Genomic DNA, 26,449 nt, shown 5'->3' on the forward strand with positions numbered 1-26,449 from the left:
TTTTATCTTACTTTTATTTATTTTAATCAGTTGACGTTTTGATTTTACAATTCAAATCTGAAATTAGCCTAACTTAAACACTACACTTAAACCTAGTAAATGCATCATTCATTTGCGAAAATAATTATATGTTTTTTAGAGTATCAAAAAATACATTAAATTCTTTAAAGAAATAGAAAAAAAATGCCTTTAATGGATGAAAATAAAATGATGAAATTAAATACAAAAGGTCAGCAAATGTACCTGTTACCCTATTATCTAGAATAGTCGTCATCTCTAAGGCTTGAACTAGCGAGCCTGATCGACAAGAACTTAAGTTTGCTGCCACATAATATCAATTTATTACCCGACTGCTAAAAAGGTATTTTGCATATGTGTGAAATGAAAATTAAACTTCTCTTTGTTTTAACACCTGAGGATTTATGAAATTAATATAAAAAATTATGACAGTTGAAATATTTTTAAATTAGGTACATACCTAAGCAGTCATTATAAAGTCACAAGCAAAAATTAATTATATTCTGAATATAGTTTATACCAATCATAATCATCATCATCAGCCTATCGCAGTCCACTGCTGGACATAGGCCTGCCTGTTTATACCAATGCTTATGTTATATTAAAATATTCTGATTATGTGAGCAGCAAACACCCCGGTTTTACCCTACGCCAGAGATAATATCTTAAATCTAATAGAAACTTATCACTATTATTATTAAATGCATTCAATGGCGAATATTTAACTAAAAATGTATTACTAAATTACTTTCATATCAAATGCCGGAAAATTAATTCTTAAATAGTTCTTCAAATAGAAAAAAAAAACATTACTTAGCGAGGCTAGAAATTACGTATACGTGGGCAACCTAATTGAGCTTTCATTTCAAAATTAAAATTAAATAACTAAATTAATGTTTTATTACGAAAAATAAATAAGTAAATGAGTATTTTTGAGCACCATACTACTTTAAACATCCTTCGTCAATTTATGTGCTGTAAAATTGGTTAAAACACGTTTGTTGTAGTTTATTATCTAATTCAGAAACGTCTAAGTACTATAATTCTCAAACAAAAATCAGTCGTTTGCTGAAATTCAACTAAAACTCCGAAATCTTCAATTATTTAAATAATTTCCTTCCAGTAATCAACCTTATCAAATGGATTCTACCTGCAGCATTATTGTCTAAAGTCTTACTTTAATAACTTAAGGCAAGATTCCACCAAAATGTTAGCAAACAAAAAATCTATACGCGCACAAATGTTCACCGAAACATTTTTGAACTATATGCGCGCAATGTGTTACTATCGATTTCTTGCTACTGGTGGAATCTCACCTACACTTACTGCTAACAATGACTGACTAAAATCTAAGGCTCAGTCTTAAATGTACAGGTCGAAGTCGAAGCCACCTCCTCCGCTCAGGTAGTCATAGAGGTATACTTCCATCTCTTCCAGGGCTTCGAGGCTCGGGTCTCGGAGAGGCACGTCACGAACTGAGCGGGCTGACCGGGATAGGCTGAGGACATTGATTTTTATAAATGTAACTTTTATATTCATATGAAATAAAAGTTGTTGGAGAAAGTTACTAATAGAAATAAAAATCGAAGCTATAATGATAGCAGTTATATTTTTTACCAATACGGAAATTTGTTTTAGGTACCTAGGTACAACAAATAACAGACTTTACATTTGGTCTTTGAATACTAATTAATACATGAATAATCATTGTAAGGGTCAGTGGGTCGTCTTACATGTAGTTCGCGAATTTACGTATCTTTTAGGCAAAATAGCTAATTCCACTTTTTACCCGCGTCCTGAATAAACTTTTTTTCATATACGGATAAAATTAAAGGAAAGTTTCATAAAAATATGTTAACTAATTTCACATTTAAATTCACATATATTTATCCATTCAAACAAGTAAACTTACGCGAAATCAGTGTCAGAGTCGAACATGTACTCCTTGTTGAAATGCTCATTGATGTCCTTCATGATGCACGCCTCCAGTTTCTTGTGCTGAAACAATCATACAAATCGATTTATACTACTGTTGTTGCTATTCTTTCTTCTAGCAGTTTATAAACTTAAACCTTTCATTCACAGGTCGTGATTTTTTACAACTGGCTGGAGTATGTAAGGCAAGACCCTGTTTCACAAAGACTGCAGAAGTAGCAAATGTGTACCCAAAGCGAGAGAAATAATTTGATGATTTCCCATAAAAAATGTTAAGTACACAAGAGGCACATAGGGTATGTAGGTAGGTATATGGCTTCTGAAATGAGCGAACAAAAAGGTATTGAAAGTATTCATACCTTGTAACAGCGGAAGAAGAAGATAGCTCTGATCTGCTCCTGTGGGCGCGGCACTATGTCACGCTTGTCTTCAGGAACGCATTGCTGGAACAAAGGAGGTTATGTTTGATCTTATCACATCGAGGTTGTTTTTTATATGACGTGTTTGTGATATTATTATGAAGGCGTTTAAAACGCAGTATGTCTGAATTCTACGTCACTTATGTTATTTTACGTTCCTTATAACTTCTCACTAGTCTTATGATAATTGTATTATATCCTGTATTGGGCATGCTTATTAGAAATTACATTGTCAACCACTTGTAAGCTCTCTCTGCTCTTCGCGATCTTTAAATGTACGCAAAACTTCGAGCCATTTATGTAAATTGGTCTGCAGAATTATTTGATAAATTTATGACACGAAAGAATACGGAAACGTCTAAAACTAGCTCAAGCTTCAAGAGGCACTCTCACAGTCTATTTAAATGTAATACTTTACCTAAATGACATAATAAGAAAGAGAGTTACCGAGAACTTCTGACAGAACTGCAGGCCTTCTTGTATGTCGCCCTTCAGCTCACTCGACACGGGCAGGTTGTTGATCCTCTGTGTTATCTGTTCGTAGTTGGGCTCCATATTGCTGTCGATGTAGCCTAGTTCTTGCATCACGCAGGTCACGTTCTGCCCGGATTGGGCCCTGGCGTTCAGGCCAAGACGGGCTCTCAGGCCGAGGTGACGCTGTGGGGAAAAAGGAAGGTCGGTTTAGAATATAGGAAACTAAATAGTCCTCCTGATGCATACTTACATGGGGTTAAGAATTATGTATCTTGACGTATGTATGTCATTTTATTAACTGGTTTAATATGAAGGAATCTCAATGTCATTGTGGAACACGAAGTGAACTAAATGTCTCAGTAATTATTGCCTGCTGATGTCTTGAAATTAATCATTTATTTATTTCTGAAAATGTGCTAAGGGAAGGGAAATTGCACTCAGTAGCAGTGTTATCGGGATCAATATTGCAAGACTTTAGTTCGTGAAATACAAAAATTCAATAAGTAAATTATCCAAAATTATTCATGTTAATTTGTAAAGAAATTAGACTTTAAAACATGCGTGAACTTCACTTAGCTATATTATAATACAATGCTTTCTATTGTAGGTAAATTTTTAATAGTTCAATCGTTAGTCACTTCCTGTCACGAACTATCATAAAAAATATAGGTAGGTAACACTAAAAATTTGTGATTTTGCTCAATTTTTTAAATGTACATTTTGCCAAATTATGAAGTGCTTAGTAATCAGTGTTCTCTTACTATAAAGCCTAAAGTCTGTGAGTACCTGAGTGTTTGATTTGTGAACAATCGCAAATGGTTAGATTTATAAAATTTAGTGTGCCTAACAGTGGCGTAGCGTGGGTATCTGCCGCCCGGGGCAGTTGTCGATTTTGCCGCCCCTTTCCGTGTATTTTTTTTTAACAAGTGTTACTGGCCGTTTGTCATTTTTAACCGACTTCAGAAAAAGGGGAAGTTTTTTTTTGTATCGACGTTAAAAATCATCAAATGACCCTTCCCGCTGTGGGTTAGCAGCGGTGAGGGAGTGTCAGACTCTTACTGACTAAAAACTATCGTATTCCGTCGAAGGCCTTTTATGTTCCAGAGCCGCGGTAACTCTTTCGAACAACCCGCGGCTCCGGCAGAAGGGGGAGGTTCTCAAGTAGACTTTTCTTTTATATCTTTGTTACTTGATTTCTTGAAGGTTTTAAAATTCTTTTAGGTAAGTTAGTTAGTAAAGTTTGTCTTACCGGGGACCACTTCATCGGTTTACCTAAATTAGCACTCTGCTAAACGCATGTCGGCAGTTGTGTAGGTAAGCAAATGCAAATAAAGAAAAAGTGGCCTATGTAGTTTCCAAATGCGCGAGCGAAGCGAGCGCGAAATTTTTCATCATCATTATCATCATCATCAGCCTATCGCAGTCCACTGCTGGACATAGGCCTCTCCAAGTGCACGCCACTGAGATCGATTTTCAGCTTCTCGCATCCAGCTCCTGCCAGCCGTCTTGCGCAAGTCATCACTCCACCGTGCCTGAGGACGTCCTACACTACGTTTGCCGAGGCGTGACTTTAACAAAATATTACGTAAAATTTAGCCCAAACGTACTTAACGTTTGTTTGTTGACAAATGCAAAAATAAGGGCAATAATATAGTTTCTAAATACACGAGCGAAGCGAGCGCGAAATTTTTATCGGACTTCAACAAAATATTACGTAAAATTTAGCCCAAACGTACTTAACTTTTTGTTTGTTGACAGATGCAAAAATAAGGGCATATCGTTTTTGAATACGCGAGCGAAGCGGGCGCGAAATTTTTATCGGACTTAAAACAAAAATTACGTAAAATTTAGCCCAAACGTACTTAACGTTTTGTTTGTTGACAAATGCAAAAATAACGGCCATAATATAGTTTCTAAATACGAGAGCGAAGCGAGCGCGAAATTTTTATCGGACTTTAACAAAATATTACGTAAAATTTAGCCCAAACGTACTTAACTTTTTGTTTGCTGACAGATGCAAAAATAAGGGCATATCGTTTTTGAATACGCGAGCGAAGCGAGCGCGAAATGTTTATCGGACTTAAACAAAATATTACGTAAAATTTAGCCCAAACGTACTTAACTTTTTGTTTGTTGACAAATGCAAAATTAAGCGCATACAGTTTCTGAATACGCGAGCGAAGCGAGCGCGAAATTATAATTATTTTTTATTTAATATACAACCCGTGCCGATAAAGAATGGGATTAGAAATCGCGACAGCTGTATTCAACTCTCGCTCATGTGCTGTAGTGTATGAGCGAGAGGTAAATACAGCTGTCGCGATTTCTAATCCCATTCTTTATCGGCACGGGTTGTACGTCCATGCGAAAACCCCCGCTCGCAATTATAAGTCAATAATAATAAAGTTAGATATCACGAGAATTCGCGATGCTTCGCCGCTTAGACGTTGATCACGTGTGTTTTAAGTACCAAATTTTAACAATAATTAATTTTAAGTTTAAAAAGTTTCAACTTTTTGTTTAATGTTTTGTTATTGTTATATAGACAGTTTTATGTAGCGGCGCAGATACTAGTTGCGAACAATTTTTTTTTAATTGGGTAAATTTTGCCGCCCCCTAAAAGCTGCCGCCCGGGGAATTTGCCCCTCCTGCCCCCCCCACGCTACGCCACTGGTGCCTAAAGCTGACAATATGGAGTTACAGAAAATTCAAGACGCGAGTGAAAATGTTGGTAAAGTTATGAGCTGGTTTTTTGTACCTAAAGCCACTTGGGTACGCTCCTGGCGGGCAGCGATGAGGACTATTTTGAAGACTTGTAAATATAATTATTTTTATTAATAGATAAACAAGCTTGTAAAGTAAAAAATACTCACAGACATCCGATTATTCCCAAAGAAAGGCTGTTGTTGTTGGAAGAAGGGCTGTTGGTACTGCTGCTGAGCTGCGAAGTAAGGGTTGTATCCTGGCATATTGGGCGGGAAGAATACTGGTGAGCTGTATGGCATCTGGTAGTAAGGGTTCGCGCTGTAAGGCCGGAACTGGGCCGGGATCACGTATGGCGGGACTGCGGCCTGGGGCTGGGGGAATGGACCCTGAAAAAAAAAATTGGTGGTTAAGTTTAGGCCGTCACTTGAAAATACATAGTAGGTAGTTGTAATGGGTACGCAGAAGCTGGGAAGTCTGACTACCAGTCATATCCGATGGGAAGTCACTCAGTTATTGGTACTCGATTATTTTATTATTTCGTGTATGTATGTTATGTTATGATAACCTATTAAAATAATTAGTGTATATGCATAAATATCGACTTCAATTCACTATATGCCTCACAGCTCATTTATACTTCTCGGTATAGTGTGGAGTAGAGATATTTCTAGTAATATTTGTCCAATTTAAACAAAATAAATTAAAACAATGATTTCATTGATCTTTTCACATAAGATACAAAATTTCGCGACCTCTCTCAAGGCCTCTTTAGCTCAGTGGTAGAGCACTGGTCTCGTAAACCAGGGGTCGTGAGTTCAATCCTCACAGGAGGCAAAATTAACTAGAAATTATATTTTGCTATTTATTAATTTTTAAATCACTTACATTTACTCCATGAGGTCTGAAAGTCAAAACTCCACCCATTGTTTGTTTTTGTGGTGGAGGTCCTTGATCTTGAATATCAATTTCTTCGTCTTTATTGTGAGCAGCGCCATCTAGCGGCTTTGTGATGGTTTGCGAGTTCGGGTCCATGGAAAAGCCGGGCGGTAGCTTGCTGAGGAATAGCGGCGGTATGTGCGAGTTCAACGGTTCCTTCATAGGTGGCGCTGTTGAACATTTTGCGTAAGCGTCTTTTAACTCTTTGGTTATTTGTTTCAAAAGCTGTGTGCCGAAGCAGCTTTCGTAGATCTGTAAAAGATGATAATTTTAGTGTAAAAAATAATATGTTTATTTTATATATTTTTAAAAATTCATATTACTCATTGACTTTAATCAGCCTTGCCGGAAAAGTTACTGTGATTTGCATTTATAAATAAAGAACTTATGGAGAAGTAAAATATGTGAGATAAAATGCTCTAAATTAAATAAATACATTAGTTAGGACACTACAATGACTTGAAATACAATTTAGAAGAGACATCAAGAGCAGACGTGGCCGAGCGGTTAAGGCGTCTGACTAGAAATCAGATTCCCTCTGGGAGCGTAGGTTCGAATCCTACCGTCTGCGAACATTTTTTGCTACGTAATTTTTATTTTTTTGATGATTTGACGATTATCTGTTTCCATAAAAATAATAAATAATTACCTTTAACATAGCATAATCCTTCATGAATTTGTTGTCCCCACTGTCTAAGGCCTGGGCAGATGCCCAGATAAGGAAACCTAAAAATATTTGGGTCTTCATTCTGTACCTGTTAACAAAGAAAACAAAGATTAATTATTTATTTTAAAATGTGTAATTAGTTTCTTTAGGACATACTTATCAAGTTTTTTTCTCATAGTTAGGAGTATACTTATTAAACAGTAAAAGAAGTCAGTACGATGCAAAGTTAAAATTTTTTTGAATAAAGTTTTTTAAATTACGTTATATATTTTTTTGTAAACAGCCGTTATTTATTACGACTGTGTACAGTGGTATATTTCTTTTATAATATCTATTTTATATTAAGTCATAATTAAATATAAGTATTGAGTGAATTTTCATCATAACGTTGTCCCACTTTCAATGTTTTCTGAACAATCTCAAGAGCGGTCTTTAAAGACTCGTTTTTGACAACTTATACCTTTGCTATTCTGGTATGATGAGTAGTTGTATAAAAATATATGTTATTCGCATAAGTATAGTATAAGTTGCCTCCTGTGAGGATTGAACTCACGACCCCTGGTTTACGAGACCAGTGCTCTACCACTGAGCTAAAGAGGCGATGACACTGATTGCATAGTAACTGGGTCGCTAGAGGAATCAGTTATCTCTTTTCGAATTGTGTTCATCCATAAAATTAAGAGTGTTCATTCACCAAATAAAGAGTGACGATCGATTTGATATGAGGCACACATGAATAAAAAGTAGCCTATCCTTTCTTAGACCCATTAGACTATCAGTTTAACAAATATCTAGAATCTAGAGTATCTAGTTGATAGCACAAATCGAGAAAAGTAAGTACCTATGGTACAGCTGTGCTTGCTCGAGACTTTGATGGGGCATTAGACACTTATGTAAGATAAGAGCTGACATAACTCTGTCAAGTCACTGATAATCGTCTGAAATGCAAAGTCTCTTAACCCCATTTCTCACTTACTTATTCCTAACTTGGCTAACTACTCATGCCTCACTTGGTACTTACACGGCGCGTGGGCGTTTAGTTAATAAATCCGTCGCTTACTTGTTCGTTAACATAGCCGGAGCTTAAGTTATTACCGTTAACTTAAGTGTGCAGATGTAAACTGTTGTTAAAAGCCAATTAAGTCTATTAAGAATGTTGATTGAAGCTAATTTTAAGGCGAGAACAACAAATAGGTATACCGTTTCGTTTTTTATTGTTTGATTACGATTCTAATATTTATCTCCAATGTATTGGACAATAGATTGAGTGAAGAATTGTGCCATAGATAGAGTACGTGCCTGTGTGTAGGTATATGCCTATATACCTTAGCAATCATTTTTGAACCAATCCATGAAAATGTTAGATTAATCGAGACGTCTTATCCCAAGTAATTTGAAAAAGTGCCCCTGATAGAGTTAAATATAACGAAAACGATCAACTTTCATTTAACTTTTTGCTTTACTTACAAACTTGAAACAGAAACAGCAAATCTAAAGCAAAGATATACCGAATAAAACCACATTGTGGTCGTTACTTTAAATCCATAACCCATATTCCTATATCTATGAACTTGTTACTAGACTATTCAGTAAACCTATCAGGTGCAATAAAACGTGCTAGCTTTTATCTCAAGCAAACCATTTGCGGTGATATGTAAACATTCACGAGCAATGGATTCAACCATTTCAACCGCATCGGTCGAGGAAATTGATACAAATGCTATCTCATTTAACGTTCAAACAATACGACAGTTATGTGTTAAACGATTTACTGTAAGCTTGAAGTTTAATGGTTAAATACATAGACTTAATATATGGATTTTGTATTATATAGTTCGCGCCCAAATATGTAGCTTTGCAATTTTGAAGTTAGCTAAGTATTGCCAGCCATTGCGGTACACCACTGGGTGACGACGATTTAGACCAATTCTTTGATGTCCTTTATTTCAAAGTTTTTCCCTGTATTAACATTAGTTTTAGATATATATCAGTAAAGTGTGTTGAAACTCTGAATTACGAACTAATAGAAGATTTTAATAGAAACCCTTATTAAACTCTAAACCTATTTCCACAAAGAATAAACCATATTTCTTTATCTGACAGACTATTAACCGAGTCACAATTTCCCGCTACTCTTTCATATTTTATTGATGTTGCTATACATAAAATTACTGATAGCAGAATCTCTTAAGTCATTACTGTTGACAGTTAAGCTTCACATCCTGGTTGACTAGACTTGCGAGTCGCTCCCACCATAAAAAAAGTTCTATAGGCTTGTAGGGGATTTCTTAATGGGAATTTTCTATGGCTGCTAATAGAATATCACCGTTAAACCGTATTAGTTATAAGTTTGAGGACGTTTACGGTATAGTACGGTGGGTATTGAAGCGGTTTGTGAATGAAAATTGTTGTGGGTTACGGCGACAGTGGGGTCGTGGGTCGACCTTTCTGTGCAGACATTTTATGTTGTTTACTTATGTAAATATTTCAAGTGATAATTTACTTTTATATTACAAACTAACCTTATATCCGTTAAGAGTCTAAACAACTGTACCTGCACTAAAATAAAAATGATGACCGGACAGTATCCCGTATTCAGATCCGTAAGAACGATCCACAACAGCAAAACAATTTGTATAAATTACTCCAATCATAAATCGAAGGAGCAAAACTTTAATGTCCCAGTTATCGCCATAAATACAAATAGTGTATAAAATGTTTATCACATCATAAAATCAATGGGGCAAGCTCATAAGCCGGTGTACTGTTAGTCGCACCTCGCTGATAAGTTGCCAGCCCACTTATCTGGTAGACATCTTATATCTGATCTATCGGATAGATGGTTCTAGCTGAAAGTAGGCGTGCAAGGGTGAGCAGTTAAATTCCATTCCCACATGCTTTTTTGCATTTCGTTAACGGCGGATTTTTACAACCTAATTACCTATATTATTTGTTTATTTGCTTATAGGAGATAGGAATTTGATGTTGTTTAGGAGCTAATTTTAAAATTCTATCTCTAGTAAACAAATTCGCTGATAGGCAGATTATAAAGTTAAAGTTAGTAAATACAAATAGGTGAGAAATAGTAGGGATATATTTTTTACAGTTATTTTATATAAAATTACGAATCAACATCCGTATAGCTGGTCGACATAAATTAGACCCAAAAGGCTGGTTGCATTGCTATGCATTAATCATTTTAGAATCCGAAATGCTATAGGTTCGTATGAAGGTATTCTAAATTAATGTATCTAGAAAGGAAACCGACTTGCTTTTAATCATAGATTTTCAGAACACCGTGATTAATGTTCTACATTTGATGCCATTTTTTAGTTGTATATATGTATAAATAAGGCTTTTTTTTTACGTCATGTAAATATTTACATCTCCTGAAAAAAAAATGTTCTACATTAAAACATAATGTAGTTATATTAATTTTCAGGATATAATATACATTTTCCCATTAATGGCTGGACATCGAAGTGCATAGCTTAGCAGTGGGATTTGCCGTAAGACCTTATTAAATTAATTTCTTCTTGTTGGAATAACCGGTTTTGTATTGCTAGACGATAATTTGTTCTTATCGATGGAATTTAATTGAATTAGCAAACTGCATTGGTAATTACTGGTTTCTAATCGTGCGCGGTTAGGGGTAAAAATCGATTTCCGACCAAGCTTTAAGCTCTAAGGAAAAGTTAAACGGCAAACTTTCGCATATAGATAGGTACACTTTTTACTGTATGCATATAACCTCACAATTTTGAGAAAATTCAAACGACCAACTTCAATTGAATTTTACTTTGTCAATTTTAAACCCTGCACTGGCCCACAGACAATATTTTTGTAATTATCTCTAGTTTAATAGATGGAGATAGACTCAACATTGTCTCGAATATTTTACCACTGAGATTTGTTCTTAATCAATTCTCTATTCAACTACTATCATTGGCCCTTCAAAGAACTAGCTCATATCTATACCACGATTTGCTTACATTACCCACACTATATTTACCAGGTCACATTATCATGCACTTACCGCACACCACTACGCATGAACAGTTACCCTCGCCTCGCTTCATCACGGTTCAGATAATCGCCTTATCTCGTACATTAACTGATCGAAGTGACCAGCGTACACTTTCCTCTCATTACTTAATAGATAAGCCCTTTTGAATAACTGGTTTGTAGCCTTTGGTGCTGGTCAGGCAAGCGGGTTGAAAGGGCTTATGTTGGCGTAATAAGTGTTCCGTGGCCTTAGGCTTGGCGCATTGTGATAGTGACCATTAATGTTAGAAGCCGTCACTCCTTCTGGCTTGAGGAAACGATGACCAGGGCTTGATAGGTGATTAAACCTGCAGCTCACTCAATAAGAGGAAGACCAAAATAGAAGAATAGAAGGAATAAGAGGAAGGAGACCTTTATATGACCATTTTGATTCCTATTATATTAGTTCTTATATGATTATGATTATTATGCTGTTTGTCATCTTATGTGATAAAATTAAATTATAAATTAAAAAAAACCCCCGACCCAAAAAAAGTACGCAATAATTATGACAAAAGGTTAAAAACGCTAAACCCTATAAAAAGCAAAAAATAACTTTTAACACTACGTAAACTAAATTTTGTCGTGTCGGGGGACCGCTCTAATTCATTACTTTAGATACGTGTTTTTTTTTTAAACGAATGTTGTAATTAGGTAAGTATCATTTGATTTATGTAAGTATTTATGAAGGTAAAAAGCGGTCCCCCGACACGTCAAAATTTAGTTTACGTAGTGTTAAAAGTTATTTTTTGCTTTTTATAGGGTTTAGCGTTTTTAACCTTTTGTCATAATTATTGCGTACTTTTTTTGGGTCGGGGGTTTTTTTAAATTTATAATTTAATTTTATTTCATGCTTTTTAAAGGAGCTCCTTAATTTTTCCTTCTTTCATTTAATTTATTTTATCTTAAGATTGGGTCGCTATATGCGACCTCGGCCAAAGGAAGCTGTTTAACAATCCTCATGACAAACTGGCTCTGGGAGAATTGCACAGATTGAGAAACAATAAAGATTAACCTTTGGACATTCTAGATTTTCAGCAAAAATATAAATCGGTTTATCCGTTTCATTCCAGCATTCCAGGGTTTCATTCGCCACATCCCATTTCCAGCATCAGGTTCTCGTCAATCAGAAACATGAAGAGAACTCGTCAAGACAAATTCAACGAGCCCAAACTCGATGGGTTTACTAAAAGGCAGTTCAGGGTTACGTCTCCTACCTTCGTGCCCTAACAGCAGACCAGCTCAGTGGTTCCAAAAGACATTAGTGTTTCAAATTTCAGATCCCACATATACTTGCAAGTAAACTGAGCGTGTAACATTCCTATCACACCTATCAAACGAGCTGATGACCTTGAAGACCTGAACCGATTTCCACCAAACATAGCTAAGAACACTCCCGACTGACATACCTTTTAAACAAAAAAAACCGCATTACAATCGGATCATCCGTTTGGGAGCTACGATGCCACATACACACACACACACACACACACACACACAGACACGTCAAACTTATAACACCCCGTCGTTTTTGCGTCGGGGGTTAAAAAAAATATTGAGAAATGAAGTAATATTTTAGGTTAGGGTTGGTTTTGGCGATAAGGCGTAAAAGCCGGCTGCGGATAATAGAAATAAAAGCAGTTATTTACGTAGAATCTTAATTAACACTTTCCTAAAACAAACACAGACCTTCTAAGGTAACCTTATTGATGTTCACAGTTTAACACATACGCTATACAAACGAGTACACAAGTGCCTACCACCATTTACGAAGCGACGAGTAGGTGAAATGCCGATCCCTCCAAGAGCCAGTGGAAATGCTCATTACGCAAGTACAGTGGCAGATGGCCGGCGTTTGCGCATACCTGGGCAAGGCCGCGGGGTCAACGCCCTCGCCCCACCAATGTGTAATTTAAAAAATGATATGATGACCATCATCGGCTTTTTGTTGTATTTTGTACTTACACCCATTTTGTGACGGCAGCAATTTGAATTTTTTATTCAGTTCTATGAAGAATATAATCATGTGCTTATTTAGTTTTGGTCTTTGGTGAGGTGTGGTGAATTAGAAATGGTAAATTGATTTTCTTTTTTTTTTTGTTTTGGGGTAACTGTAAACAATGATTGGAAAATTATAATTATGTGCTTGATGGTGCACTACAATAAGAAAAAGAGTTGTCATTTTTCATGTGGCTTAACCTCCAGAGATAGTTTAAAGTTAAAAGGATAGTTTATCATTAAGGTTGAAAAAGTATGTAAAATAAGTCATTACTAAAAAAAGGGAACACAAAAAAAACCTCATTTCTCAAATCCCAATTTAAATCCCAATTTAATTTCCTCGTTAGCAAAAATTCCGAAACGCAACCTCCCAAGCAAAATCTTATTTAACGAGATCACGAAGATCGAGACCATCAAGACCTATAATTTACAGTACCCATGTACCTACTGTCTATGGGGCCCCATACAATCATTCACTCCAATTTGATGTTCTCACCGATCGGACCATAATTTCGAAACAGCGCAAAAAACCCTATTGAAGCTTCACAGCTCAGTACATCGGATTATGGGGGCAACGTGATGTATAAATCGGGTTTTATGTTGTAAACTAGGTCTTGCACTAGTATATGTAGTGTTTTATTTTTGAAAATATTACAGTTTATTGAAAATGAAAGTAGTAGCTAGTATTTCAGTGGTCAGAGGATTTAAGCGGTTTATTTTATTGTTGTGGATAGAAGAAATCACTGAATAACTTTTTGATGTTTTTTTTTTTTAAGACCGAAAGGGACCAAGGGCTAATCGGGTATATAGAGGTAGAAAGGCAGTAGACTAGAACCCGACATCAACATAGTTGGCAAAAGGCTACGCAGATCATGATGACTGTTAGGACTAATCTGGAACCAGTCAAGCGAGCAAGCACTTATTGTTTTGTCCACATATGTCAACGCGAATGTATTTTGTCGAATGCCAGTTTGTTACCCATCCTGCCAAATGGCTAACTTAAAATACTTAAATAAAATGCAATCTTCAATCCTAATACTAAATATAGTTCATCATGCTTTGTGCCCAATTCTTAGTAACACAGATCAGTTTTTTGCTCCATTATTGGTCAGATAAGTGGCTAGATCCGGTGGTACTCGAGGTCATTAAGTACCAAACTACTCATCTAAATCAGCCTATTTGGTAAGAAGTAAGTTTAGATAAAGAAGTCATAGGCCTGTGTAATTTCAAGTAATACTTATGTTATTTTCAGAAACACTGACTGATGGTGATGGACAATATATTGTGAGGAAATCCAAGGAGGATGAAACTTTGTTGTCCATGGGAGAATGGATTTTTGAAAGAACCTGAGTGATATGTTATATGTTTAACATAGTGCGTAACATAATACATGCAATCTGATGAAGCCAGCCATTTGATTCAATCAAGATAGATAGGTACTTATCCTATCTGCAATGCATCTACACAGTTTAAATATATTCCTTTGCATTTCGTAATTAACTAGATAGTAGATAGTCAACTGTTTTTTGTTCCTATTTCAAACGAGAAGTATCAATTAGTGTTCATGTTTCAACCTTTTTTATTACTGCGAGAAAAACAAGTGAACGAGGCTTATAATTTATACATGAGCTTTTAATCGCAGTTGTACAATTATCGATACTTCTTCGATCTTATAAAAAAGTGGCTAATATATGATCTAAAAGATTATATCGAGATATAATAATGCTGATGCTTTCGGAAGAGGTCTTTGCTAAGCCCGGAGAGCCTGATGGTTGTTTGTTTTCATTAAGTAGTTGGTGGGAAACCATGAAATGGCTTCATTATGGGTGGAGCAGAAGCAAGCTAGAAACTTGATGTCTGAATGAAACCCTCTATTCTTTTGGAGACCTTTGCATCCCAGGGCCAATTGAACTGGAGCTTTGCAAATTGCCTGTACTAGAATGTTTCAAGACCAATAGATATAGCAGCTTGTAAAAGCTACTGGTGTTACTTAAGCCATAATAAAGTTACTGCAGTCTGACCTTTACAGGACCTGAACGTAATCAGATACTTAAGTACCATGAAAACGTGCTTGGGTTTGAAATAAAATTTATTTAGCTGATAGATAATCTAATGGACTGAGTACAGAGCGTTTGGTTTCGTGAGAATATAATTATCGTGACTAAATGCACCGTTTTTGCGTGCTTCCCGAGAAGACGACTTCCCGCAGCGGGATTAAATGTAGCCGTATTGTCCTTTCTTAGGCTCTAAACTATCTGTGTCCTACAAATAAAAAGATTGTTGAGAGGTTTTTGAGACGTAGTTTTGGCGTGAAAGCGTGACTGAAAGACAATGTTTATAAGATTTGAATGTGTTTTGTTTTAAATATCCGCGGCATATTTCAGATCGCGTGCACCTTGTATTTTGCATGACGTGTAAAGAAATTGGCGATAAAAGTTTTAAAGTCTATATTATAGTGTCCGCCCACCGTTTGGTTAAAATAATAGTGATTATGGTGAAATAGGAACATGAAATAATGTATTTATTGTTTTTAATATCCGTTAATAATGGTTTTTAAGCTAACAGTTATATACGCCTCTTTAGTGGGTGTGTTGAAGCGTGCTTGCCTGTGTTGATATACATAGATCGATATGAATATTTATGGATTTATCTGGCAGCGTAATCACCCGCGTCATGCAAAATGTACCCTATAACCATTATTCAAGGCTGTCATTTAAAATCCTTGGCAGTCGTTACGGGTAGTCAGAAGCCAGTAAGTCTGATGCCGGTCTAAGGGGTGTTGGGTTGCCCGTATAACAGGGTTGAGGAGGTCAAATAGGCAGTCGCTCCTTGTAAAACCGGATTCGGATGGGTACCAGTACCCATCCGAATCTGGTAAGACTGGAAGTTGACCCTAACATAGTTGGGAAAAGGCTCGGGAGATGATGAACCACTATTCCATTAATTACCTACCTAATACCTACCTAAGGATACAGTGAGCTCGTTTTGCGTGAATCGGATTGTCAATAATAATCAACAAAATCTAGGGTAGCTGTTTGTAACTAATATATCAAGACGACCAACACCTTAGTCTGCCCGTGACCATGGATGCTGTAAAGGATCCGAAACGTCGGGATTAAATAATATTAATATAACGCGATAAAATCCGTAAAAGTAGTTTTATTTAAATACCTACCTAATAAGTTACTGACAGAATTTTAAGTCCAATTGTTGGCGCCTTCAAAACAATCAAAGAAGCAAACTCTTCAGTTTTATAACATAAGTATAAAATAATCATTTAAAAGCACATACTGAAACAATACGGTACCACTAATAAATAAAATGTTATTGAGCCTTCAGCTTTGGTAATAAAACTAATAAATAATAGAATCGGGATCTTAATCGAGTCGTGATGATGCTTTAATACTTTAATACATGAACACAGTTATCGTTATTATGAGTTTCAGAGTAATGATCTAGTAAATCATTAAGTAGGTTTATGCCTTTTGTACTGTAAATAATATTGCTAGCTGTACTGCCGGTATGCAATTAGGTAGGTATTAAAATGTGAAGGCGCGGCTCCACCGCGGTGCACGGAGAGGCTACGCACGTGTATTAAGCTTCGCTTTGTAAGAAAATGTATGTGGTTGTGTCCACTGCAACCCACGGAGAGGCTACGCATGAATTGACGTCATTGATACACGCGTGGCTTGCTCGAATAGGCGGTTACATAGCTCAACACTGTCAACGTGGGTCTACGTTTCCACTGGAGTACACGAATAAGACCCACGACTATGTACAGCTCGGTTATCGCAGAGCAGTTGTTGTAAGCGGTTACGTAGCTCAACGATGTCAGCGTGGGTCTACCCGTGCGCCGTGCCACGCTATACATAGTCGTGGGTCATATTCGTGTACTTCAGTGGAAACGTAGACCCACGTTGTCAAACAAATGAATACATGCAGCTAAAATGCGCCGCGTGTCCGTGCACAGCGTGCACTGCGGTGGAGCCGCGCCTTTATGCAAACGTGCTTAGTAATTAGGTTACGATATTATTTGTATACAGTTATGTAAATAAATCATAAATCATAAATCAGACATAATTTACTATCGGTTTAAAAATTATAGGTATACTCCAGTAAGCGCACTGAAGTTCTACATGAAGTCTTTGACAAATCGTCACTGCAGAAGATTTGCCAGAAAATGCCATACTTCTTATTCTAGGTACGTGTTCAACAGAAACGTCTGTTTAGGCACATCCAGATCTTATAGCTTAAGAATATTAATTATTTGGTTGTATTAATTACTATTGAACACCGCAACAGCCTTTTTACATTGGCGGATTTTCCGAGCCACAACACCGCCCTTACGATTAGGTGTTGTAAACAATTGACAACTGAATACAATAAAAACCGTACGAAATAGCTCCCGTATGAAATGTCGGGAGTCAAATCCGCCAGTGTAAAAAGGCTGTAAGTCCCGGTAAGAGAGCAAACGGTAATTAAGTAAAAGTAACAAGATATACTGTTCACGCCTTCAAATTTCCCATAAGTCATCTGGTATAATATGTTCAAGTTCGTAACGGTAACAGCGTGCAACAAACCAACAATGAGCTGCTCCATTACCGTTAACAACGTTGTTTGGAAGCATAACTTTTTCTACTTACACTATAAGAGGTACAGAGTAACACGCAAGTTGATGGTGTTTGTTTAGGAGTTCTGTAGGTCGGCGGCGTGACTTGCGATGACGGGTGTACTGTTTGCTTTGAGGTGTTGTGTTTAAATGAATGCGGTAACTTCGTGGTAAGCATTTGCATTATCTTCCTTAGAAAATGTGGTAAAAATTATATTAGCTGTCAATATAAGTTACTGAAAGGCGTGAAATAATTCTTCCGGGGAACTCGTCATGACCCATGTCACCTATCAACCCATTTACCTTATGATCGATCGATCGACCCGCGCAACAGTAACTTAGTGACGAGCTCCTCTAAAGGTACGTATAGAAAAGGTACGTTAGCTGCCGACTGCAACTGCTGTCTGTTTAGGATCGAAGCGGCAGCAGCATGTGCAGTCGCTCTCTGATATCTGAAATCTAAAATACAGGCAAACAAGTATTTGCGCAGACACAGGTGCACTAACTATTCCTTCATTCTCATAGCCCGATGGGACGGCAATCCGACACGACATTTACGTGCTCTCCGATGCACGGGTGTATCAATCACCAACTTCCAGGCTCCGGGCTGCTTTATGAAAGTTTCTAAAACTCACGAAGCTATTAAGGCCCTACCCAGGAATCGAACCCGAGACCTCGTGCTCAGCAGCCGCGCTTGCGACAGCTAGAACAACGAGGCAGTTACAAACCAGTAGTGCAGCTGCGACCGACTTCATGCAATCGCGGCATGTGCGGTCGGCAGTTGCAGTCGACAGTAAGAATTAACAACGTACCTTTTCTCAGAAACAAATTCTATAAACTAAGTATTAAAATTTGCAAAGGTCATCAATACAGTACCTAATAACTAGCCGGAGCATGTGGAAAGTTCAAATAATGAATTATACTACGAATCCAAAGATATTAAATATATACCTACTACCAATCTCTTTGTACGAATCGAATGGCGAAATTATGATGAATGACCATTATCAAGTGAAAGGTACCTACGATAATATTTGTTCGGAAACCATATGGAGTTATGGATGTAACGGTTCATTTTCATTAAATTTTATCGATCGTCAGATTCGATCCGAGTAATTAAAGTTGCGAATACAGTTATGTTAAAGATTTAGTTTGTTTTGTTTCATAAAAGTTTTGTGAAATATTTTTCCCTGTTTTTTTTTTTTATTTTTCTATATTCGAGAGTATTTTTGTATGTTACCCATACCTCGTGATTAAGAGGACGAATTGGAATTTTTGGCGCCAAGGATCTCAATTTTTCTCAGTAAATACAAAACGGATCAAAATACAACTTGGTTACCTGAAAGTTCATGATATAAACCTTATTTTGTTAGACGTAGAAACATGATTAGGTAACTTTTATAACAGAGAAAAATATATCAAACATACCTCTTTTTAAAAAGAGATTCACATATTATGGGCAAACGGGACCGATTTAAGCGTCTTAACTTTTTTAGTAGTAGAGTATATACATACTCTTTAAAATTGTAGAAGGAATTTTTATCAAATTATCATATCTAAATAATAAAATTACAAAACCATTTTGCCGCTTACGACTTTTAGTTATAAGCTAGCGCGCGTATTGTTATCCTCGCCCCGCTCAGACGCTCCGACCCCTTTTGGCGCCTTAGATGCGCGTGCCGGTTATGGAATTATTGTTGACCAATTCGTCGCCTTAAGTTGGCTTTGAATAAACTTGGTCCGTTTCTTCTATTTAGAAAATATTTTGCTTTCTAGGATGAATCCGTCAACAATTTTATTATTATACTTTGTAAATACGAATTCACAACAAATTCTCACAGGTTGAATGAATCCTTTGTTTTCCTACAGTGATAATTAATTTAAATATTTTATGCAAAGCACAGTTTAATTATACTTATTCGCACGCAGGAAACGGTAGGTGCGACTGAAATGATTTCAACCGTTAACTTATAGCGCAACTCATTCAAACTTGGCACCCGTTATGTGCAAACCTGACTTTAATTTTTCCGTAATATTATAAATCATTATTTCTTTGATTTATTTGCACATATATATATATATATACATCATTATCGTAGTGTGTGCACTGGCATGCATTTCCATGATGTTAATAATGAGCCTGAACAAACTACAAGTTAATTACTAAAAGTTTACAGTCTGTGGGGGGTCTAAACCTACTTCTATTTTATGAAAATCGATATATAATTTTCAGTTTTAATTCCTAATTTTCATAAAATAAGTTTACTACGTAGGTACTTTATGCATAGTATACGGCGGAAACGCCGTGAGTTAAATTAGTTCTTATAAATTACATAACAGGACGCACGGTAAATGATTATGAAAATAAATTGGTTTGCATCATAGTAAGATTAAATAAGTTATAAGTTTTATAACATACTAGCTTCCACTCGTGCACACTTAGCTCATTTCTAGTCGACTGATAGTTTGATCGATCGTGTAGTAGCAGTGAAAGAGTTTCCGATTATTTTCAAATCGAATTGTCGCATAGTTGGTCGATAATATTTATTCTCTGTCGTAATGATTCTTCCAAACAAAATGCGTTTAATTTCGTCATGTGATATACCATAATGGTTTTGTATCAAAGCCTTTTTTTATACCACTGCATAGAGAACACTATTGTAATTTAAAATGATTGCAAATGCAAATGATTCAATAGAATGTAATTTAGCAGAAAATTGAATGAATCGAGTGATTAATTCAGAAAATGGCGTGCTTTGTTACTTTAGCTCGTTTTATTTTTTGTAATCTTTATAAAAAGTTTGAAAACAATACTGAAGAAAATAGGATTGTCTTTAAATGAAGTTTAAGAATAGAAAATGTTTTTTTTGTTGATTTTTTGACTTTAATATTGTTTTTGTCGAAGCGTGTGAATTTAAGAAACCGTTAGCTAGGGTTTTAATTATTTTTTTTGTGTTTACGAACTAAAGTTTAGAGAAAAGTTTAGAGTGCACAGACCCGATGGTTTAGCAAAAAAATAGTAGAAATTCTGATTCCAATCAAAGTTTTCGTTCTGATACCAGCAAATTACCCGATTTTTGTAATGTGCACACCAACATTCACCTCACACTGATTTACCTATCAGCCAAAAAAAACTATCGGCCGACTAAAAGTTTGCAGTGCCAGTACTCTTAGTCTTGTAACTTCACCTTCATATGGCTTCAATTTAGCACTTACAAATTTGCAACTCTAACAACCAAACTCACTTTCAAGAGCACGTACAATAATATCTACTTGACAAGACAAAAAATTAACACTTAAGTGCTGTCTTCGTACCAGTCATGTTATAAGTCGTTAGCCGTTGTTTTTTAGCAACGAAACAACGGTACCTTTAGATTAGCATCGACTTAATTGAAGATGTCGGATAAAAAATTACGTAATTACCTGCGTCGGTTTCCGGCCAGTGTAAATGTACCCTTAGAACTTAGAGTGTGCAACCAACTGGAGACGCTTTTGATGGGCCTTCTTCTCTGTCAAAGGTACGAGACTGTTTGTCATGCTCGTATGTAAATGTGTGCTTCAATTTTAAGCTTGTGTTTGTTGTACGCGTGCGTCGAAAATGCATGAGAGAGCTTTTATTATTTGCTTTTATCTTTGGCAGTCTTTACATATAGAAGATTGAGGGGTATCGGGTTGCCTGGGTAACTGGGTTCCTGGGTAACTGGGTTGAGGATGTCAGGTAGGCAGCCACTCCATGTAAAGCACTGGCACTCAGCTGCAACCAATTAGATTGGAAGTCGATTCCATCATTGCTTTGCACATACTGATGTGTTGAGTTGCTCCCAGCGCTTAAATTGGCAGACTTTGATTCATGACGATTCCTGTTGCTTAAAAGCTCTTAGCCTTAGAATGAATGCGTGAACTAAAAAAATGAAGAACCAAAGCTTTGCACTATCTGGATGGAATCGTGAGTTGTGGGTTTAAGAATACAGTTATAGTTTTTTTATTAATTACCGCTTAGCTTTTGTGCTTTAATTGCAAAGGTGTTAGACATCGCTTTTCAATGATTTCTCATTTTTCATAATCAATGTTACCTAGCTATTGAATCGTTATAGTGTATTATGTTCAGTATCAGGCCTGTTGTAAGTTGTTTTTCCGAGGGAGCTTTTACTCGAATTGGAAGTAGCCTATGTCCATTCTCAGGTTCAAGACTATCTGTGTATGTACTAAATTAATATTCGTTTATATTTACATCAGCACAGATATCCCTTACAGATATTAGTCATCTGCCTAGCCCTTTCCTAAATTATGTTTGGGTCAGTTTCCGTCTTAATTGGAAGCAACTAATTACCAGTGTTTTACATGTAGCGTCTGCCTGTCTGACCTCCTCAACCCAGCAACTTGGGCTGTCCCAGTTAAATTGTAGGTAGGAAGGTATATAAAACCTGATACAAACTAAAAGCTGACATCTATTGCATTTCAATTGGCTCAAGCTTTTAATAGGAATTATGTTGTTATAACAGCTGATGCTATCTAAAACCAGCTAAGCGTGGAAAATAACGTACCTGGCATGTTCCTAGATTTTCTGAAAGGCTATTTAGAAAAAAATAAAGATTGTATCAAAGTTCCCAGGTTCTTGATCGTGTAAAGTAATTACGTACTATGCTATAATGGTTATAGCTGGCGAGAAAATATTTTTTTTACGACATATTACATACAGGTCGCATTTATGAAATAGGATAATAAAAATATAAGTAGTTCCGTGATATGATCAGGATAAATCTTTTTTGTATGTACATATAATACATGTAATAGAGCAGGTATCAGATAGTATATGAAGGTAGCTAGTACGTAAGTAGTATTATAATAATTATAATACACGTAACTAGTGGTACCTAATGACATGTTTATCTTTATTTATTTTTGTGTTTTGTTCGAAAAGGCAAAATGTCGGGAAAAATATTTTGTGTATTTTGAAAACGAGTAAGAAAGGTTATGCATCTCTTTAGTAAAACAAATTATTTACTAAAAAAATACACTTACAAGTTAAACATAAAAATCACTCAACATACATCTATACATATATGCCTGTCATACAAATCTAAGAAGTATCTTAGATGTATTTTTTTTATAATACTTACTGTTAAAAAAAAATGCAATTTCATAACATAAAGCACCACTTAATCTTCTGTTAATTGAGATATTAGATATAAATAGTTTTGCTTCGCCGCGGCTAAAGATTTTAATCACAGGATTTAATTGCATAGCCTCGGCATCACGGATGAAGTAAAATAAAAGTTTTGTAAAAAAATATTACCTACTTAATAAGATACATTTCTTCAACAATCGTTTTAACTTCCAAGATAGGATTTTTCCAAAAAACACGAAAAGCTCATAGCTCTCTGCTAGAAATCGCATTAATATTACAAGAAAACAGTGGTTTAGGACTCATACCAAATAACCAAAAAGCCAAACACACAGAAGAATGCTACAAAAAATACGAAAATCCATTTTTGCTATCGAATTTCGGCCAGAATTCCCTAGAATCAAGTTTTGCATGAGTAAACGTAACTTTTTATACATAACTCAACTTTTTTATTTTAATTGTTTAACGCTAGGACACTTCGAATATAACCTGGAAGACGTGTTTACTTGTTGCCAGCATTTTTCATTCTATAAATAGTGCGAATAATTCTACGAGCTCAACGCACTTTGGAAGCTGGATTGTGACATATACTAGTGCCTGGAAGACTGATATATTTAAAAAATAAAAAGGGTGAAAAGTTCAGTTTCAAGTTTTCTTTTTTTATGTAAATAAAGATTTAGTTTATTTTAAAATATAATGTACGGCTTATTTCAGTTAAATAAAAAAACTGGGTGAAAAGAGTTTTGAATCGGTAATTTTAAAAGTCGTTTTCGATTTAAGGTCTTTTCCACTGTAAAGGCTTTTATGGAAAGTCATACTAGTAGCACGGTTCTCTAAATTACACAGGTTTGATGAGCATCAGGAATGCAAGAAAATTAAGGACCTAAGTAAACAATTAAATTGTTCGTGCCTAACTAAATAAATAAAAACTTCACACACAGTCATATAGTTATAGAACTATGAGGATGTCGCATGAAAAAAATAAGAATATTTTTTACACTGCTAGTCCCTAATTATTTAAGTAAGCAAGTAAAACAAAATACATTAAAACCAAAGCTAATTCAAATCAGTGTTAATTCCTTTATGCGTTTGACTCAAAGCCGGCCATTTTATTGCATGTCAACCTCAATAAATCTAGCTAGACACTGCCGACTACAATAAAATCTAAATAAAGGTCCAATAAACTTCATAGAATACTGGTGGGATTAACCGAAGGGCTTTCAATTAATGGTGCCATCTTGAATGTAAGTATCAAGTAGCAAAGAGGATTTATTTTATTTGAGAAACACAAAAAAGTTTTTATGCGCGTCACCATAGAGCTTTAGCGATAGAGGTTTTATTTAATTAAGACTGCACGATGGAGTCGGTTTGCGGAATGTTTTGTAAATATTTTTTTCAGTTTATGCAAATGCATAAGCTTTGGAAAGCTTTGAGCTTTTTTCTGACCTACTCTTTGGTTTGTTTCAAGCCTCGCTATACTATGCAATTAATGAGATAAAGATTATGTCACAAAAACAAAAACGAAATTCGTCTCTTTGTCATTATACAAGTAGAAAAAATAACGCAATATTTTGTTAAAAGTCAGTAGTCTTGTCTAAGTTAATTGTTAGGTATATTTATTTTAAAACAATAACAAAACATTTAAGAATTATTAGACTGAAAAAGCTCGTAAAAAGCTCACAGTAGATATTGTTATCCTCTATCTTTTTCTTGAACATTTATCTGATGACTTAATAATTATTTCTAATAAAATAAAAATCTATTAAATAAATTAGTTATCTAAATCTATAAATATAATTTGTAAGCTGCTTGACTCACCGCGCTCCGTGGAACACTGCGCACTAATAGCTGCGCCGGCGCAACTATGCGATGCGCACGCGAAGAGCAATGACTCGGACGCTCGCACTTGACCTTGTGGGGAGCGAGTATACGCGAAACATCAACCCGTACTCGTTTTATACTAGCTTTCTTGTGGGGACACACTGCTGGTTAACGCTGAGAACTTTACCGTAACGAGATCCGAAAAAGAAATGTTCAAAGAAGAAGGTCCAATTCATTTTGAGCAGGAGAGGTGATGAATCTTTCTGCTTTGCTGAGAGGCTTATAGGTTGTGAGATAGTAAGAGAAGGCAATGTCGAAAATGATGAAGATTTTCCAAGGACAAACGGGTACATAAAGCTGTTTCGGGACATAAAAATGTTTCTCCACTGATGATTTTAAATACCTAAAGGCTATGACAATTTTGCAAATTATTAAGTAATCTTCATTGCGGGACCATTCATGATTATTATTCTGGTTGAATAAACTTTTCGAAAAAACGATACAGCCCTCAACATTAGACCAAACAACGACTGCAAAATAATGACCGAAATTATGCGTAGTGTAGTCTTTAAACCCAGAGTTCTTACTCTTACTCAAGGCTACTATGCTCCATCTTCGACCACTATCTTTAACAATCTGGTGACATAACTAGCTAAATGCATATGTCAACAGAAAAAAAAACCATACACCGTAATTGCAAACCTTCCCCGAGTAACTGGGTTGAGGAGGTTAGATGGGCAGACGCTCCTTGTAAAATACTGCTACTCGGCTGTATCTGGTTAGACCAACCCCAACACAGTTGGGAAAAGGTTCAGGACTATTCGGGAGATGGTGATGATGAACCCAAATTGCTGCAAAATTTCAAACAAGCTCGGCGCTCGAAAGAAACCAGCCGTGTGTACAAAGTGCAAGTTCATCCGACCAGCTTACAAAGACCCCTTTTACTTAGGCAAGGGGACTAGCACACGTATCCATCCCATCTAGTTACATTTTTATACAGCCAACCACGGGATGAGACTAATGCTATAAACACAGGACGTCCAGATATGTATATAGATTGCTAATTACATTTCCTTAATTGATACCAATTATGTAAATAAACAGCAGGAAACTTGCTGGGTTTATTGATTTCAAACGATACTGCTAACTGTGGGCTGCGTTCCAGGAGTAACCTGAAGTATCCATTGTTAGGGATCTTTAGATTTTTATTACAAGATAAGATACTAATTAGCAGAACAACAATGAATAATCTTACAATGAATGTTTGTTTAATTAAATATTTTTCAGATACAACCGTATTAATATGTGCATTTCTAAATTCTTTAACATCCGTCACCGTGATGTGGCGCTAACACGTAAAGTACATTATTCGAAAGAGTTACAAACTGTAAGAATTGTTTTAATCCGTTGTTAATTGATTAGTTATTGTTTATTTACTTTATACTTATAATTCATACCTTTCACCTTGCGCTATCTATAGCATCACCCAAAAGAGCCATATCCCCAACGTCCCTTCAGTTGCCTATCAATAAATTAAGGCCAACACAGACGAGCCTTGCAAGGTGGCTTAACGGCCTGGCGCCTACGGTCGCACAAATAACTTGTAGGTGACGTGAACTTTAATACTCTTAGGTAACTAGTACCTGTATAAAAGCTGGCTGGGGATGTTATAAAAGGTATTTATGGTTAATCGAGGC

The 26,449-nt window shown here is 36.0% G+C and overlaps 1 protein-coding gene and 3 non-coding genes across 4 annotated transcripts; 2 read left to right on the plus strand and 2 right to left on the minus strand.

Annotated features, from left to right (window-relative positions):
- On the minus strand, positions 1 to 24,887 carry LOC124643281. Its single transcript, XM_047182201.1, has 8 exons — positions 24,750 to 24,887; positions 7,138 to 7,243; positions 6,438 to 6,740; positions 5,720 to 5,938; positions 2,820 to 3,029; positions 2,313 to 2,396; positions 1,931 to 2,016; positions 1 to 1,516 (listed from the first exon to the last, which is right to left on the minus strand). The coding sequence occupies exons 2-8, from the start codon at positions 7,234 to 7,236 to the stop codon at positions 1,381 to 1,383; spliced, it is 1,137 nt and encodes a 378-aa protein (XP_047038157.1). The 5' UTR covers positions 7,237 to 7,243; positions 24,750 to 24,887; the 3' UTR covers positions 1 to 1,380.
- Positions 6,315 to 6,386, plus strand: Trnat-cgu. The gene has a single exon. It is a non-coding gene; the product is annotated as a tRNA-Thr (tRNA).
- Positions 6,978 to 7,059, plus strand: Trnas-aga. The gene has a single exon. It is a non-coding gene; the product is annotated as a tRNA-Ser (tRNA).
- Positions 7,684 to 7,755, minus strand: Trnat-cgu. Its single transcript has one exon. It is a non-coding gene; the product is annotated as a tRNA-Thr (tRNA).
- Positions 24,888 to 26,449: the final 1,562 nt, after the last annotated feature.

The sequence above is a fragment of the Helicoverpa zea genome, chromosome 2 (assembly GCF_022581195.2).
Source record: "Helicoverpa zea isolate HzStark_Cry1AcR chromosome 2, ilHelZeax1.1, whole genome shotgun sequence".
In the NCBI taxonomy this organism is placed as follows: Eukaryota; Metazoa; Arthropoda; class Insecta; order Lepidoptera; family Noctuidae; genus Helicoverpa; species Helicoverpa zea.